The following is an 18,531-nucleotide window of genomic DNA, read 5'->3' as shown; positions in this document are numbered from 1 at the left end:
GCGGAATTTATCATAAACAGATACTCACAGTAGATCGTTACTTTTCGTTGAGTGTGTGTTGCATCGAAGAGTCCGATAATAATGGTCAAATCTACTGTTTCGTTGATAGTTATATGCATAACTGCGTACAGTACTTTTGCGTCACCAGTGCCAAACAAAAAAGACAAACGTACCGATTTTAATGCTAACGTATTGTATGATCAACGACAAGAAGGTAAAATTTTTTTCGCACATTTCCAGAAAATATTAATCTTTTCAAAACTAAATATTATCAAACCGCATTTTTAGTTCTAAAAACTTCAGAACTACTTCAATAAAATCCCCTTATTATTATTTTCAGTTGAACTTAATTTCATGATACATTCAATAAATTCACGATTAAATATAAAAATAAATTGTCGTTATCTTGTATTCTCTCTTCTTAATTGGAATGTGGAATCGCGTTCGATTTTTTCTAAAATATACAGAATACCTATTACGTAAAAAATGTCGTGATTCGTACAAATTTTATTAAAAAAAAAACAGTTTCGTATTTTAAGAAAATGAATAAAATGTTATTTATTTATGGGACTCTTCGTTAAGGGTTGCACATATAGACACGATATTATTTACAGTATGCATCGTTGCTGATTTTTTCTGATAAGACACAATTTAAATCATTTCTGTTTGTACAGTTTCTGTTGTTATTGACCGTACTGGAATTCAACTGACATCAGCACTTTTTTGACGAGGGGTATAGGTTTGTAATAGATGCTTAATTTCTCGTATTAAGGCCGCTTGACATGATCCAAAAAAGTGGTCAGTTCATTGCCAGCATTAATTATAACTTCTGCTACTTTGCTTTTGGACTGTGATAGACAGAAAAGAGTATTAATCAAAATCATAACCTCAAATTTCATTCAATATTTTGTGCATAGCTTAACAATCATATATGTAATACATCTATATGGACAGTTTCTATAAGTGGAAGCTGTTCCGACTAAGGAAGACAGAATGATAACGCTTTCTCTATCCTCCGGGGTTCCAGCTCGGTTCTGCGCATTCTCAAGCATGCGCAGTATAAATAAAGTGAGAGAGAAAATGAATATTGTCGGCACCGTAACGTAGGGACGTTTTTTCCCATACCAATTGTCCATATAGGAATATTACATATATGTTAACAATGAAAATATAGTTTTACGAAAGTCAGCTGATCTGTTGAGCCAAAAGTAACTAGATTTCTCTCTAGAATCGCAACGTGCACGCAATCAAACGACATCAAACCGATAAAGCTGCAAGTGAGAGATCTTGCATAAAAAAATGAACTGAACATGCTTTTGATCAAGAAATATTGCGTCTTGCATTGCATTGCACGTTGCATTGCATCATGTCAAGCGGCCTTTAGAGAAATGTTATTTTATAGTTGCTTGGAATAATTTAAAAAGATCTGTAATTTTATTGGTGTTGAAGTTGATGTGGCGATATTCGATAAAGATAGAAATATAGTTAATGATCAACTATTACTATTTTTTGTTACCAAATACTCAAATTCCATTCACTCCTTTTGTGAAATTGCGAATAGTTATTACTTCATGTTTCTGGTATTTTTTTATTAGCTATTGGAACATATGAAGCAAAAAATGCAGTTACTCTTATTTTTTCCATAGACAAACATACTACTTCGTAGAGGATATTGTTGCGATAAACTGATGTGCTATTCCGGCTTCATTTTTACATAGAATATTATTGAAAGTTTGTCATTAATATTTAGCTAGACGTACTGAGGTGAAATAATTATCTACAGTAACGTTCCTTCCCGGTTAGTTCATTATTTTAATCAATCAAACACTAGTCACAAAGTTCGGTAAATTAGGAGATCCGTCCGGCGTCTTTCCGGAATACGTCTCCATATTATGCATATAAAATGTACGTGTATCAGCTAAGCTTTATATTTTTATATCGTATATGGCTTATAAGAAATATATTGGATAAAACTTCACTTTCTTCTGAAAGCTTCTAACATCTCGTCACATATTCTCCAATACTGTAATTAGCAGAGCATCTCTTTACAAAACAATAAACGCTTCCTTATAGGAGCTAAGTTGTCATATTTGGTTCTCAAAAGTGTTTAAAACCTGCGTTGAGATATTACAGCGGTGATAGTCCATCAGTTCTTTATCGTTTGTATTGAGATGTTGACCTCTTCCAACTTCTACCTTGTATAAAGTCCGAAGACTGCATGAAAAATATCTTTTACGTTAGTAGTGTTTCCACATTTTTGATACTTTCTCATTATTGAAGTTTCCTCTTTAACTGAATGTTTCACCAAGAAAAAAGAGCTTAAAACATTTTATTTCGGTGTTTGTTCCCTTAGCAAAATTTCTCACACCAGGTAATTGAATAATAAAATTGTAAGAAACTTTATTTTTTTGAGCTGATATGAGCTCAGCGAAAGTTATAAGATTCTTCAATATCATTATCTGCTATCTGTTATCTATCAGTTTATAATTCCTGTATTTATAATTTAATTTATAAATCATTTTAACAGTTATTTTTCCGGTTTTTATCCATCCTTTAAAAACAATTAAAACGATGATACTATCAATGGTCCCGCCATTAGATTTAACAGTTCCCTGGTTAATTTTTTTTTGTTTATTATTTAACTATTCTATCATCTAAGAAAAAGTCTACGAAAACCTAAATAACTTCTTCCAATTTGTCTATATATTATAAAGATGAAGCTCAGATATAATTTTAAGAACAGATATTTGGAATACATCTACTTTAAGCTGACTAAGTAGATCTTTTCTTTAAGTCTTCTCGTAGTAGTGTCAACTTCTTCATCTCTAACCTATAGTAGTTATAGTTTTCAAAGAACTGTTTTTTAGTAGTGAAAAAAATACTTTCTGTCTAGAAAAGTTTGGATATTATTCTTCGATGTGAATATTTTTAATTTGTATTTTCAGGAGAATGGAATGTCAGAGCCCATCTAGACAATTTTTTGATAATGGTGATCCCAACGCACACAATGGCAGAAGCTGCAAACCCCACTCTCTTAGATTTATTATTGTCAAAGTCTATACCTAAAGGTAGCCATTTAAAAAGAATCAAGCATGTTAAAAAACAGCAAGCTTCAGATACAGCATTAGAAACCCAACATTTTATAGAATCAAAGACAGCTCCTTATCACGTGGATTTAACTAAACCTAGTGCGGATGTTAAACCTACACCTACTGAAGAAGTAGTGGTAGCTAATTCGCCTAGTATCAAAGTAGTAAATGCAGATGCAACTATAATTCCTAGTCACACAAGGTAAACATTGAAGTAAGATGAAGTGAAACTCCTATAAGCAATAGTCAATGAAATGATAATTAAATCCTTTGAGTTACTTATTTATATTTAATTATTTTTTTTAATATTTATTTACAGATTCTTTTTATTGGTGTATAATTTATAATCACAATGTGATAATAAATAGTTCTAACGCGTTAACACTTTTTTAAATAAATCCTAGTGCATCCTTTCTAAATAAAATAATTAAAACAGAGTTTAAGTACCACTACAATTTTCAAAGTGAAAGTCTCTTGTATAGAAATGAAATAATAAAGTATATTTGTTGACATATAAAAAATATCTAGATGGTATTTTTCACCATATATTTATAATTTTAAAAATAAGATTGCGAAGGTCTCTGATCGATTCACAACAGCATCATATACAAAGAGTAGAGGTCAAGTAGGTAAAAATAGTAAAAAACGGAGAATGAATTTGACAATTTATCTAGGATAAAAATTTTAAGATATCATTCAGAACTGGGAAATGAAGGTGAAATGTTAACAAGAGAATTACTTCAAATAATGTGTTTTATTTGAGTAATTTCATATCGGTGCAGAGGTTTTTTTGATCATTAAATCTAATTTAAGGAATTTGCGTGTGTTTTGTTGACAGCCACCCTGGAGTCTAGTATGGGTAGTGAGAATGAGAAAAATCTGTGTATATGAATAGTGTACCTAGAAATGCGTAAATAAGGGTGGCGTCACATTAGCTTCTGGGTAAATGTCTTTTAGGTTATATTTACTACAATATTTTGTATCACACAAGCCGTTGATTTTTTTAATAATGAACTGTTTGACTAAAAAAGGATATTAAATATTCTAACATGGTGTACTTCAATTCCCCTACAATTGCTAAATTCATACCATACCTTTTGCCTACACCAGCGTCATTCTGGAAGGTTTTTGAACTGTTATTCATCGTTCACAGCTGGACATTTTTCAGCTTTTTTCCCATAAGAGATACTCCTCTTTCTCTCTACTTTCCATAATGTAGTCATGAAATTTGAATCATTAAGAGTGGGTGAACAGAAGGGGCTGGACAATAAGCGGAAATTTTTAAAGTTGAAAAAAAAATATGTTTTAATCTACTAGTACCTACCTACCGCTAATTCTTCTATTTTCAATTTTATATCAAACATTACTACTAAAGTGGCTTAAAAGTTATTTTAATAACAGTATATACTTTTTTATTTATATAAAATTATTGTTAATACTAAATAATACTGAGAATCCACTACATATTCATGTTATATATATTTCCAAAAATCTGTAGATAAATAACTTTTCAATCGCATAACGATTTACGTTTTGTATGATTAAATATATTTCCAAAAACATGATGTTAAGGTACGTGATTACTCAAAAAATCACTCTTAATAAAAAAGGCTTTATTGCCTATTAATAAGAATCATCTATATAATAGAACATACATAGAACTGTCTGCCTGTTAAGGCACGTGTCGTGCGCATGAGCTATTCCACACATACAAGAGGTCATCCACACAATGATATACATGCGCACAAGTACTCTCAACACAAGATATCTCTGATATCATTTTCTTTGCGTTCCAAAGCTTTTATCAGAAGTTTGGAATTGTTTGTTAACTATGAAATAAGATCCTTTTATATGGGTTTTATCTTCAAGATCAATAATAATTTTTGTACATTGAATTTGACTTGCTGAACCATCAGTATTATAGTTTATATTTCTTTAAGTTTGTGTTTCGATACTGTCATCGACTTCTTGTATTTAACTGTTGAAAAAGATTTGTTATCAATTAATTTAAATTATGTCGGAGTGCATATCAACATTTTACAACAATAATTTTAAACTGCTTAACAAAATTGAATAATCATCTTTAATAAAAAAAATGTACACATAAAATTAACGCGAAACAAAATGAAAAGGGTTCACTCTAAAAATTCAAATGAACATTACTTAGTACGTACCATGCGACTTCTATCAGAACCTGAGGAATTTCTTATTGGTAAATAATGGGAAAGCATGTCAAGTTAAAATAAACGGTTACTACGTGGTTAGATTAGATTAGGTTATACGTGGTTTAACATATATTTAGTTCAGTTACAATAAATAATAAGGGCTCAACTTCATTTCAGTCGCTTTACACCAACGGCCAAAAAAGGTCTTTTGAAGCTTTGAATTTTGTAACTTTGATATGTAAAATATATGGAAATAAATTTCCTTCTAGGTTACTCAAATTGTTTATGGGATCAATGGAACTAAATAAACTATGAAACAACTATAAAAAAATTATAACGTTGTAATTTCACATCTTCTAATTGTACAATTACGTAAAAGGAATTTGCGATATGAACGAAATGAGAGAAAAGAATCATCACTGCTGATGAAAAAAGGGTCCTGTACAATAACATAGTTCGAAAACGATCATGGAGCAAACACGATGAACTAGCACAAATCACATCGAAAGCTGAAAAACAACCAAAAAAGCTCATGCTGTCAGTTTGGTGGAACGGAAAGATTGATAATGCGAGGCCTCACATGTCTTTGGCAACTCGTGGGGCTTGGCCGGGAATTGATTACCAGTTATTCCGAATTTTGCAGAATTCTTTAAATGGTCAAACTTTCATAAATGACGAAATTACTTTGTCGCCAATAAACAGATTTGTTTATTAAAATATTTTTTTAATTTTTTGTAGGTCCGCCAGAATATCGAGGCATTTTGTTTTCACTATACCAACTGAGGAAGAATACATCCCAACTCGTAATGTAGAACCCAAATCGGTGCTTAGAAAACACAAAAAAACAATAAAAGAAAAGCCTAAAGCGGAATTGAAACTATTAGGAGCAGAAAATGAACAATGTGGACCTGATCTAGTTAGAGATTCTTATGGAATTTGTACCGTTTTAAAACACTAGATTAGAATATTGTAAATAATTTATTTATTATATTTTTATTTCTGATTAAAATCTTAACAATGCTTTTGTTTTGAATTAGCAGACGTAAGTATTGAAAAAAGGGTAATTCTTCGATGTAAGTTACAATACTTGGAATAAACTACCCTAACCTATTTTCTATTCTTCAAATAAAGTCATTTTCGCTTCTCCGGCGTGGGTCAGATCTTGCATTGATATTTAGCACCTCCTCCCTTACCTTGACTAACCTTTGGTGATATTTCTAACGATTTAGCCTGCACCCATAATTATTTCTATCAGTATTTACGAAGGTCCACATTTATGCTTATTAATGGTTTGCGTGCGAATTATGCTCATCTATATAGGCCAGCATGGTATTTTCGAAGACATAAATGGTGCATCTTGAACTGGAACAAAAAAATTTGAAAAATTCTCAATCTGTAAATATGTCGCTATCGCATTGATTGACTGACAAAAACTCATAAAATTGCGTCGACATGAAATATCAATATTTTGCACGTTTCTTTGACCTTATTCAATTTTTTAAAAATAAGCCAAAATGAAATACAGACGCAATAGATATACAAAAAAGATTTCCACCAAATTTCAAGGAAATCGGTCGGGTAGAGTTTGAGGTATTATGTCAACCACTCCAAAAAAAGTATTTTCGAGAAAAACCCTTTTAAAGTTTGAGAAAAAATGCAAATGGAAATAATGCAAATGTTTCAAAATCCATTTTAGGACATATTTTTAAAGGTCTAAACTTTGGAGATATGCAAAAAATCGATTTTTTTAAAAATTTCTAGACCAGAATATCTTAATACATTGTGTAACGTGCCATTCGGTTTGTTATGTATTCGAATTCTTCCTCTACTTATCTACACTTTGAATCAATTTCAGTTAATTTGTGATTTTATTCTTTATATTCGCTGTTCTACAGCTGCCAGGTTGGGAGTTTCAACCGCAAAGGATCCAACCACCAAACTACAAATTCAACTCACTCCAACAATTGGGAATCCAGTTGAGGGCTGCAACCTTCCCGTTTTACGTTTTCTTGTTCTTGTCACTTTGAACCTTCTAGCAATTGTCATGTTTTTCATCCGAGTTTTTATTTTTAATGTATGTAGTTCATATGATCATGTTTTCTTTACTGAATAAAAGTATTTCAAGAAAGGTGATTTTTAAGCATGTTCAATGTAATATCTCACTTTAATATTTTTGGCACTTGGACCTTTTTGAATTTCCACTTTCCAATTGTCAATTTGACATTTAAAAAATGACCATTTTTTATATCCCCAAAAACGACACTTTTGTCAGAACTACGCCATTATGTTAATTTTTGATATTTTTCAAAAATCGTAGGTCATTGTATAGGAAATACCTTCAGCTTTTAATAACCTTTCTGAATTTTTTTGTTTCAGTTACTTATTCGGCCGGAATTATGTCAGATGTTGGTGAATTGTTTTTGGTACATCCGAAAACAGCACATAGCTCCGTTATTTTTGAATATTTTTGTAAAAAAAAAATTAAAATATAACTGATAATATACCTTATAATGTCCAAAAACAAAACAAAACATTCTATCGAGTACTTTCTTTTAAAAAAATTTCCCGAAAATCACCTAATTTTTCATGGGTTACGTTGGTATAGCCGCTTAACTGAGGTCTAATACCACTTTCTGAGGAAGAGTTTCCTGCCGGGGAAGTTAAGGTTATAACACATAATGATTTTTCAGAAATGAAACCCGAATATTGAATTTTGATTATTATACAGTTATTTCCAGGAAAATAAAATTGACAGGAATATAATAAAAAACGAAGTTGATTATCAAAACAAATCCTTTTATTATCCACTTTTTCAATAAATCTAAACAATCAATTAACAGTCGATCAAGAATAAGATTCACATAATGTTACGCTAACATTTTTTTATAAAGTATTAGCTAAAAACATGTAAATATTTATATATACGACAAATGGCTGTTAAGCTCCCATGCAAACAAAAGTTTTACAAATATATTACAAGGAAAATAATAATTTAGTAAAAGACATACCTAATATTTATGACTTGCGTTACTTAAGTACTAGGCTTCGTTAAATGAATGTTCAAATAAGCTCACGACAATTTAATCAAATATAGAATCGTCCTGCTTTAAAATCAACATCAATAATTAGCACCTTAAAAAGTTTAAAGGCAAGTTTTTGGGTTATTTTAAAAATACCTGAAGTAAAATCTAACTAACTTGACAATTAGGGTTTATCGGGGAAAACTAGTGCATGAGTCCTCTTAAAAAATCTTGTGCTTTATCTGAATATTCATTAGAGATTCTTATTAAACTCGTAAAAAGTTAGACATAAATATCATATATAAGTAACATTAACAATTGTAAAAAAAATATATGTATAAAAATATTGATCATCACATTTTTCATAAGCATAAGTATCCAATATAAAAAATTCTTATAATGAGTGTCCTAAAAGTAATGCAAGATTTTAGTTTATTCCATTTTTGTGGTAAATTTTTCATAAAAACAGAAAAAAAAATATATCAGCTAAAAGTTTAGGATTATCAAATATGGAACGTTACATGATACACAAATTTTCAGTTCTGAAAAAATAGAAAGGTAATTGAAAGTTTGGTTGTTCCTATATTAAAATTTTATACAAAATATAATGGCATTAGTATTTTCACCACTTTAAATGTAAAAGGATTGATTGAAAAACTCAAGGAGACTGTACCAGGGCTGGTCATTACAATATTCAACAAAAAAATGTGTATAAGCAGCAAAACCTTTGTTAGGTTAGGTTATGTTAGTGTTATAATAAACACCTAACCTAACCTAACCTTATTCTGTGTACTTCAACTTACTAGCTACTTAAAATAAAGACTTTCTATTTAATTAAAAATCTTGCATCAATTTTTGGGATATCTTTTAAAAACCATAAAAACTGACCAAAAAAATTTGAGATACCCTATTTAGTACAATAAGAAGAAAAATATATGTAGAAATTTAAAATTTATGAAAAATGGATGAACTACTTGTATAATTAGTCCTGTTAAGACACTTAATTCGAGAAATAGGCACATTTTTTTAAATAAAATATTCAAAAATACATTTTCGAAACTAAAAATGTTACCAAATTCAAAAATTCAACAAGGATTGTTAAAAAGTCAGATCTAATATTGCATTACAAATAAGTTTATAAATCTACAATTAAAAACCATTAAATTTTTTCCAAAAATTATTTTTAAAATATCAAAAACAATAAATATTTTTTGATTTTATATTAGGGACAATTCTAAATAAGTACGGCAGTTATTTTCATTTAAATATATCTACATGGTGCCCTACAAGAACCATGAACGTTTGAGAATTGATACACTTTTTCTGTAAAAAAACCACTTCAGTAACTTTTATGATAAAATGGAAAACGAATATTAAAATTTCTTAAAATATTTTGAGACCTACACTTGAAATCCAAGATTTAGATTAATACATTTCTCATTAATAAGTTCAAAGTAAATTAATAAATTAAATAAAGTGTTTGAGGCGCCTATATCCCTTTATTAGGGTCGATTACTCCCCTTGTTCTTTTGTTATAGTTTTTTGTTGGTCCTAGTTTCGTTTGTCAGCTTTATTCTCTATTCTTTTCCGTTTTTTCATTTGACTTTCCAGTTTACTATTTCTAGGATTCTGGTATCTTCTTCAATTTAATTTCTCCAGGTCTGCCTCTGTCTTTTGGCCATAGAGGTATCCGTTGTGGTATCCTCTTCACCATTTCTGTATGTTTCCCTCTCATGATTAGTCTTGGTGTTTTTATTATATTTTCTCCTCCCATTTTTCTTCAATTTTCTCTCACTACCTCCTATAATATTTGGTTAGACTATAGTTCTCAGGATTTTTCTCTCGATTATCTTCAGGTCTTCTTCTTCCTTTTTATTTATGACAGTTGTTTCCATGGCGTACGAAATAACTAGTCTTAGTAACTTTTTATTTTTTCCAAATGTTTAATATCCTTTTTGTATTCTCTCCCTTATCGTTCCTTTAGAAGTATGTCTCATTGTTATCCCTAAATAATTGAACGAGGATACCTGTGTATCCTCGTGGTGGTCCATTCCTCTTTCGTCTTTTTGTTCTTCTGCTATCTTCATCTATTTGATTTTTTTTTGGTTTATTTCTAGACCGACATTTCCTGCTTCTGTTCCCAATTTGTTGACGGCTTTTATTAGTTCTTCTCTTGTATTAGCCATGTACACCAGTATTTAGATAAAAACATCCAAATTCGAAACAACTTAACCTCAAAATATTTATAAATCGATTAAATTCCAATAATAATTAGTCGTCAAGACAGGTCTAGTAGTTCAAATGTATATTATTGTTTGGAAAACCGAAATTTGAAATATCAATCGAAAAAAGTACCTGAAAAGATTCTTGATTACAGTTCCTGGTTGAAAATCGTTAGTTTGGCGTTTTCGAGGTCGTACAATCCATTTATCCTCATAAACAAAATGTTTCACTTTGGGGGACCTATTTTTGGGCTTATGGCCAAAGAGGAGAAAGAAGTACAGTTAGAAAAAATCAATTGTATAAGTTTTTGTTTGTTAAACTTTTATTTACGTTGAAATTGGGAACAGAAGAACAGACCTATATTTTAGTTGGGTTAGGTTTACTTTAGCTTAGGTTACCTTAATTAGCCAATAACTTTGGAAACAGACATTTTTCCATGAAATGCGATGTTTTTATAAACAAGGGGAGCTATATTTTCGTTTAATTCATAAATTCGGTTAAAAAAAAACAACTGAAAGGCAACTAATCCAATTATTGGTACATATGGTACTAAATTTCAATATATGGTACCTTGAAAACGCCAAATTATTATTATTATAAGCCGGGCACACACTGAAGTATCTTCTGGTCCTTTATATTCAATAAATTTTTCTAAACATTATGTGGAGATATAATGAAATGAAAAAAATATTTTTTTTGTAGTATTTGTTGCTTGTGGGGGTGGTTTTTTAGAGGATCATAGAGACCCGTTCCTGATAATGATATATACAATAGCAATAATTGGAAACACGATTTTTCAATTCAAAACAATAAAAATATTCAAATACAGTGTGTTATATTATTATGGCACGGAAGTTTACGGAACAGTTGGATGAATATCTTAAAAATCAGTATTGAAATCCGAACAAATTCAATAAAACTGTATTGATTTTCCTAACATTTTCCATTAAGCACCAATTTCCACAATAATCACACCAACCAATAGTGTACAGTCAATAGTTCGACAAAAAAATTGCTAAAATAAACAAAAGAGGAGGCATAAGATTTTTTGTGACTACTCTGTATATTACTAGAGGTATTTTACATCACCTTGTTGTAAGCGAACAAAAATCTATAGAAAAAAATTTGTTATTAATATTTGAAAAACGGAAAAAATTTCCGAAGACAAAACAAATTGAACAGAAAAAATATTCAAAATTATAAGAAAATGTTAATATGTATAGGAGATATTTTGGAGGGTGACAATCTCATATTGGTTGAAAAATTGCATTTCAAATTTCTGGATTAAAATCATGAAGCATTAGCACAACTTTTGAATCAAGTTCCCAGCTTTGGGTACATTACCAACAATATTTTATCAATCAAGTTCCCAATTTTGGGTTCATCCTCAACAATATTTTAATGGAAATTATGATGGAAAGAAAAATAAAATTTTACGAGTTCAAAAATGAAGAAAATTTTTGAAAAATCAATACATGTGCTTTCAAATCTAATAGTTTGGCCTCTTTATTACAATTTATGTACAACTAAGATATCCACCGATTTAAAGCTGGATTTTTAGATGCAGATACTGCTTTTTTTAAAAAAATCAATTTATGATAGTAATGAGTTAATTAAACATTGTTCAGCAGTATCGATCCATCACTGTAAATGGCAGTAAAAATTTTAAAAAAATACTAGATCCTGTTGTAGATTAACCTTTTCCGGCATAAGTTGGATTTTTAAATGTCGAAGTAGCTTGTTTATAGATAGGATTTTCACCCTGAAATATACAAAAAAAAAACATATTACCAACAATTTCGAACAAAAATAAAATTTGGAACATACAAAATTTATCAATACTCACCGTATCCCATTTTGCCATCATTTTTTCTTTTTCAAACCGGGCGAATTCTCTTCTATCATGTATTGTAGTCAATAGTTTCCATAGTAAAAGAACAGCCATACCAATAAGAACGATTGCTGCTATTACACCCAATACGATACCAGGAACATATACCTATTCATAAATTCAGATTTTCAGACATATTAAAAAGTTATCGGGAAACAAGATACTTTACCTTTTCAGGACAATCTCTATTCTTTTGCGCTCTCACTTGAATTTTATTTTCGGTATCAAAATAATAAACGTATTTGAATCTACATTCATCCTCATCGTAATACGCACATAGCACTTCGCTATTTTTGGCATCAACTGGAAAAATAAATGATAAATAAATTATTTCGTTTCGTAAAAAAGAATCACATATTGAAATAAGAATAATAAGGAAAAAGAAGACCTAGTGGGGTTAGAAAACAATAGAGTTAATGAAAAGAGGAATACAGATGAAAATAAGAATAACATGTAGGAAGACTGAAGATCTAATAAAATACCTAGTGAGAATAGGAAACAACAGCAGTAGTGAAAAGAGGAATATAAAATTACCAAAGAATAAGTAGCCAACAGATCTAGAAGATCTAGTGATGTTAAAAAATATTAGAAGCAGTAAAAAGAAAAATATTTTAATTTGTGGCTTGCAGTCTTGTAGTGGATTTATACTTTAGATTTTCTTATTTCAAATAAAACTTTCACAATTTCAATTTGTTTTCCTTAAATTGTTTCAACAAACTTGCAACATACGACATTCATACGAGTTTCAACAAACTTTCCTTAACAGTAGTGAAATTATCAGCAAAAAAATATCTACAGCATATTGTGAGACATTGTAACAATAGCAATAGTGAAAAGAGTAATATAAAAATTAAATGAACATCAAGGAAGAAACAGACCACTGTCTTAAAGAAAGATTCAAAAATTCAACATCCAGATATGACAGAAAATGGTAAAAAATGGAATAATAGTGAGATTAAAAATGACAAAAACTAGATGGTAATAAGATTACATATCAGCAAAATTACAACAATTATACAATTATTACAAAAATACAACGTTCAAGATATCTAGGGCACAAAGTGAGGTTAGGAACAACAGAGCTAGCGAAAAGAACGTGATAAAACAAATTAGAGCTCCATCTAGGAATAAGTAGAAAAGAGTCCTAAAGACATAGTGAGGTTAAGAAACAATAAAGATGGTGAAAAGTGGAATATAAAAATTGGATTAACACCAAGGAATAAGTCGACAACAGCCGTAGAGACAGAAAATGACAAAAATGAGATCATTTAACAATAAAAAATGACAACTTTCAAGATATCTATGACACAAAGTGAGATTAAGGAACCATAAAGATAGTAAAAAGAGAAATATGATAAAAATGAGAAGCACATCTAGGAATAAGTAGACAAGAGCCCTATATAAAGATCTATTGAGGTTAGGAAAAAATAGAGGTAGTGAAAAGGTATAGAATTGGCAAAAACGAGACCTATTGAGGTTAGGAAAAAATAGAGGTAGTGAAAAGGTATAGAATTGGCAAAAACGAGACCTATTGAGGTTAGGAAAAAATAGAGGTAGTGAAAAGGTATAGAATTGGCAAAAACGAGACCTAATGGTAAAAAATCGACAATTAATTCTTATACATCAGTAGTATGACACTTTATCAACTTTTTATGGTAGATAACCGATAAACACCAAAACTAGACACATCACTGAAAATCAAAACGTTCAAAATTGTATTAAAACTCATGACAGTACTTTATTGAAAAATGATATACAGACCGAAGGAATTTAAATGTAAAAACATAAATGTCGGGAAGATTCAGAATAACCCGAATTAGTGAGGATTTGTTTTTGATTCGATTTTTGTTGTTGCATTTGCTACACAAGCTGGGATATCCTAATTATCCCGAAAAGAAGAGTAACTAGAAGAATTAAAACAAATTTTAAGGTTCACCTATATCACCCGAAGGTATTCAATTATACTTACCAGTAATCACATCGGCTGAGGAAGGGGTGAACTTTGTACAATTACTAGAACAGTCTTCAGGATTTTTAAGAGGTCCTGTTTGGTACTGTTGACATTGGACACATTCTTTGAATTCGGAACATCTATCCGAACATGTCTATAAAGAAAATAAAACTTTTTATTATAATAGATAAATAATAATTCGACGATAACTCACCGGACACCTATCGCAGAATTTTCCCGAATAAGGACCTTCTTCATTGCTGTCGCAAATACAAACACCGCATTCGCATCTACCATGTCCCGAACAAATTTTACCATCGATAACACCTGGGGCGTAACAAGAAGCGTTCGATTTGATACACGCGCAATTCGTACCAGTCCATTCGTCTTTGCAATGACAAACACCGCAATCGCAAATACCGTGATCGGCACCGCTGCATAGTTTACCGTCGTGACGTTCGCAAGAGAAGTTGTCGCATTCACAATATTTACCATAAATTCTCTAAAAATTTATTGAAAAACAAATATTGACATATATGTATACAATATCAAACGCCTTCGCCAAATACATAAGCAACGTCTTTAAAGCTAACGAAAGTGCAAATGAAGAAGATAATAAAATGAAAAATTCCCTCGTCATATGGATCTCTCTATAAGAATATTCAAACCCAATGAGATTAAATTGGTAATTACAAAAGAAAAAATCAAGAGAAGCACTAGGATACGATGAAAAGATACTGCAACTGATACTGATTTTAACCAAGAAGATAATAGCGACACTAATACAAATATTTAATGCCATATCAACACTTTCCTAAATAGTAGAAAGTTGCAGAGATTATCATGTTATAGAAATATCGAAAAATCCCGACGAATTGATCTCATTCCAACCCATTGCTTCCGAAGCAAGCATAGTACGATAAAACAAAGGCGTCGATTGGTCAAACAATGACTAAGAACATAAAAGAAACTGCATCGTAGCTTTCGTAGACATAAGTCAAGTGTTTGAATAGCTGAGCCATAAAATGCTTCTTTACCAACCAAAGCAACATCTTCCTCAAAACTGTGATACCTAATGTTCACTGTTGACCTATCAACAACCCGACTGGTCACGGAGCATCCTCAAATTTGCAGGATAATCCTCAACAAAATAGAAAAATGGTTACAAAGATGGAGAATGAAATAAGACACTTGTCTCCCTAAACAACTAGGAGAGATAGACACTACCAAACACCTAGACATTCATCTGGAAGGTAGATTCACTTGAAAGAAACATTTATTCACCAAGAGAAAACAGCTTGGGTTCAAATTTTAACAAATGTATTGGATGATTGGCAAACAATCACGATTATCACTCGTTACTTAGTAAGGCAAGACACCATTTCTATTAATGCTAACAGGGAATGTTCACAAGGGGGAGTTGCATCCCCACTTATGTGGAGCTTAGTAGTAGACGAACACTTATATAGGCTGACTGAACTCCTGGCAAGAAGATGGTGTCGATCGGTGGGAATAAAGGTCAATCCAACTAAGAAGAAAAAACATGACCTCAAGCCTATCAAGCTAGACGGGCGAATCATTGAGTGAAAAACAGATCAGATATTTTCCCTAAATAGTGGAACAAATATGAAAAGAAGATAACTACAAAAAGTCCTGATGGTGTGCAGAGGAGGAATTGGGGTTGTAACCCAAATACTGTGGACGTACACGGCAATTGTGAAACCAATCATCGCGTATTGAGCAGGGGTTTGAGGTACTAGTCTGAATACCACGAGAAACAATCTCTGGAAGGTACCAAGATTGGCTTGCCTATGTACAACCCATGCCCAAAGCTCAGAACGTTCAGAGATCACCAAGGAAAAACCGTCCTTAAAAAAGTTGGGATATTAGATACCAAAAAAGTTTAATTTTTAAAAAAAAATTGAAAACTCTGAAAGCCTGGGTAATACACCAAGCAGAAATTTATGCAATTAAAAAATGTGTCCAATTCAATCTAGATTCTGCAAACAAGAGATCATAATCCTGTCCAATAGCTAAGCTGCCATTAGAGCTCTTAGCTCCAATATAATAAAATCCAAACTCGTTTGGGATTTTCTAGAAAAATGAAACGAACTAGACAAGAAAAATAAAATTCCGGGATACATCGGAGCGAAGGGAAACGAAATAGCTGATAAGCTTGCTATAGAAGGGGCAGACAAGCCCTTCATAGAACCTGAACCCTTCTATGGTATCAGCTACAGAACAAGTCACTCCTGGAAAGCTTTAACCAGAGAAGATCTACTGAATGTATCCGCCTAAGTATACGAATACTACCAGATGATGCTAGACTTAAACACTATAGAACTCCAGAGAACTACACCTGGCAGCTACAGCCATCCCCATTCTGTGCTGAAATTCTGAAGAGGAATGGGATTAACAGATCAGCTGCAAACAGTGTGTATCGCAGAAAGAAATGGGGACACAATAGATCCTTTGGTTCGTCTATATGGACCTATGGCATCCAGCTATAAGGCTGAACCAGTCACTCAAACCTAGAGATCCTACAGCGCTTCCAAAACAAAGTGTTAAGGACCATTGTAGCCGACCCATACTGTTCGATACCCGTGCTGAAGTGCGCATATGGAAAGTTATCGTTGGAAATCCTCCCTACATGTCATAATTTCAACTTATTGTACCGTAAAAGGCACAGATTGTTAAATAAACTGTAGTTTAAAAAATGTATGATACCGTAAATTTATTATACTTACTTCGTTCTCGCTGAGCCTAGATTCGCAAATACATTTCTTACACACACACTGCCCTCTACCGGAACATTCGATTGCGTTCGGTATGTCCGGTTGGATGCAGTCGGTCGCCGTAATATTAGTCGGTAATTCGTCGGGAAGACATTCGCAATGGGGTCCGAAAGCACCGGGGTAACATTCGCAGATACCGCATTTGTACGTACCCATAGACGAACAAGCCGGCGCTTGTTCTTTATAATACTAAATGAAAAATATAATTATTAACGTTATAATAATAGACGCGGTATTTGTTTTACCTTATCTCCAGGTCGTTCGCAATTACATTCGCACAACATTTCCAAATCTATTATCAGACTTTCGTTTATACCGACTGGATAAATTTTTATCGTTTGGAAATGATCCGCTCGGTTTTTCGGACATTCTAAAACTTCGAGATCGATTTTGAAACTAACAACGTCTCCTACCTGAAAATAGTGAGCACATCGATCACACTTTCTAAGATTATGTAATGAAGAAATATCAAATGAGATAAATTTATTATTCAAATAATTAAATTAAAGCAAACTGTTTGTACGAATTTTTTGTCCCGACACCAATATTTGAAGCTATTTCCATCTATTGGAAGTGATTTTATAAACTGGTTTATGAATCCCAGCTTTATGTGAAGTTTCATATACTTCTCGTCAACTTTAAACTTCCTGAAAGGTTACTACCAGTAACGGATTTACGCTTGATGCCGCCCTGGTCCTGTTTATCTCGCCGGCCTTAATGTTGCAATAAATTTTATCAATTTTGATATAGACCAAAACATTCACGACATCTACCAAACTCTCATTGCTCTTGATATAAAAGTCTTTCCCCTCTGGCTTCTATCGCACACTGAAATCACTGAAGAATCCTCCTGAAATCCCAGCTTGCCAATGACTTAAAGACTATCTTCAAAAAACTCAAAGTTGACACGTTCCTGTGTCTATTAAGCACATTCTCACTGACTGTAGAGAATAATCTACCGCATGTCAGCAGTTTGATATGGAAACTAACCCCAAGGAGAGTATGAGAAAATATTCATTTATGCGATTAAATTCTTCTAGTTTTGCAACGAGTTTATTATCTTGTCTTATCTTATCCTGAAATAACTAGATCTGCACAACGGATGATAAATCGGCTTGAGATTCTTGAAGCTTTTTATTAGCAGCATTAAATCGATCTAAAATTACTTGCAAGTTGCAACTTCCGTCACAATCCCGTAGCTTCAGATCCTGTACTCAGTTTCTCATTTCTGCTTTCAGCAATGAATTTCAGCGCATTCAATATTGCAGACCATTCTTTATCTAACGCCTAAAAGGCATCATGTAGAGCATAGCAACGAGTTTGAGAAAGACTCTTAACTTTTAAATTTGTACACTTCACCAAGATTTACCAACGATAGGTGGATATATTTTGGCATT

The 18,531-nt window shown here is 31.8% G+C and overlaps 2 protein-coding genes across 5 annotated transcripts in view; one reads left to right on the top strand and one right to left on the bottom strand.

Annotated features, from left to right (window-relative positions):
• Positions 1–6,274, top strand: LOC130901083 (uncharacterized). The gene is made up of 3 exons (XM_057812171.1): positions 1–214; positions 2,946–3,291; positions 5,993–6,274. The coding sequence occupies exons 1-3, from the start codon at positions 82–84 to the stop codon at positions 6,210–6,212; spliced, it is 699 nt and encodes a 232-aa protein (XP_057668154.1). The 5' UTR covers positions 1–81; the 3' UTR covers positions 6,213–6,274.
• A 1,755-nt stretch (positions 6,275–8,029) lies between these two features.
• The window catches only part of LOC130902202 (integrin beta-PS), a 42,144-nt gene continuing 31,642 nt past the window's right edge, over positions 8,030–18,531 (bottom strand). For all 4 annotated transcript variants that reach the window (XM_057814113.1, XM_057814112.1, XM_057814114.1 and 1 more), the window contains exons 8-14: positions 17,380–17,547; positions 17,087–17,323; positions 14,554–14,841; positions 14,358–14,493; positions 12,558–12,691; positions 12,344–12,496; positions 8,030–12,259 (exon numbers count right to left, since the gene is read on the bottom strand). In XM_057814113.1, the coding sequence (XP_057670096.1) occupies positions 12,191–12,259; positions 12,344–12,496; positions 12,558–12,691; positions 14,358–14,493; positions 14,554–14,841; positions 17,087–17,323; positions 17,380–17,547 (1,185 nt within the window). In that variant the 3' untranslated portion in view covers positions 8,030–12,190. The remainder of the gene's footprint in view (positions 12,260–12,343; positions 12,497–12,557; positions 12,692–14,357; positions 14,494–14,553; positions 14,842–17,086; positions 17,324–17,379; positions 17,548–18,531) is intronic.

Source organism: Diorhabda carinulata, chromosome X (assembly GCF_026250575.1).
Source record: "Diorhabda carinulata isolate Delta chromosome X, icDioCari1.1, whole genome shotgun sequence".
Classification (NCBI taxonomy): Eukaryota; Metazoa; Arthropoda; class Insecta; order Coleoptera; family Chrysomelidae; genus Diorhabda; species Diorhabda carinulata.
This window is presented reverse-complemented; position numbering and strand designations above follow the sequence as displayed.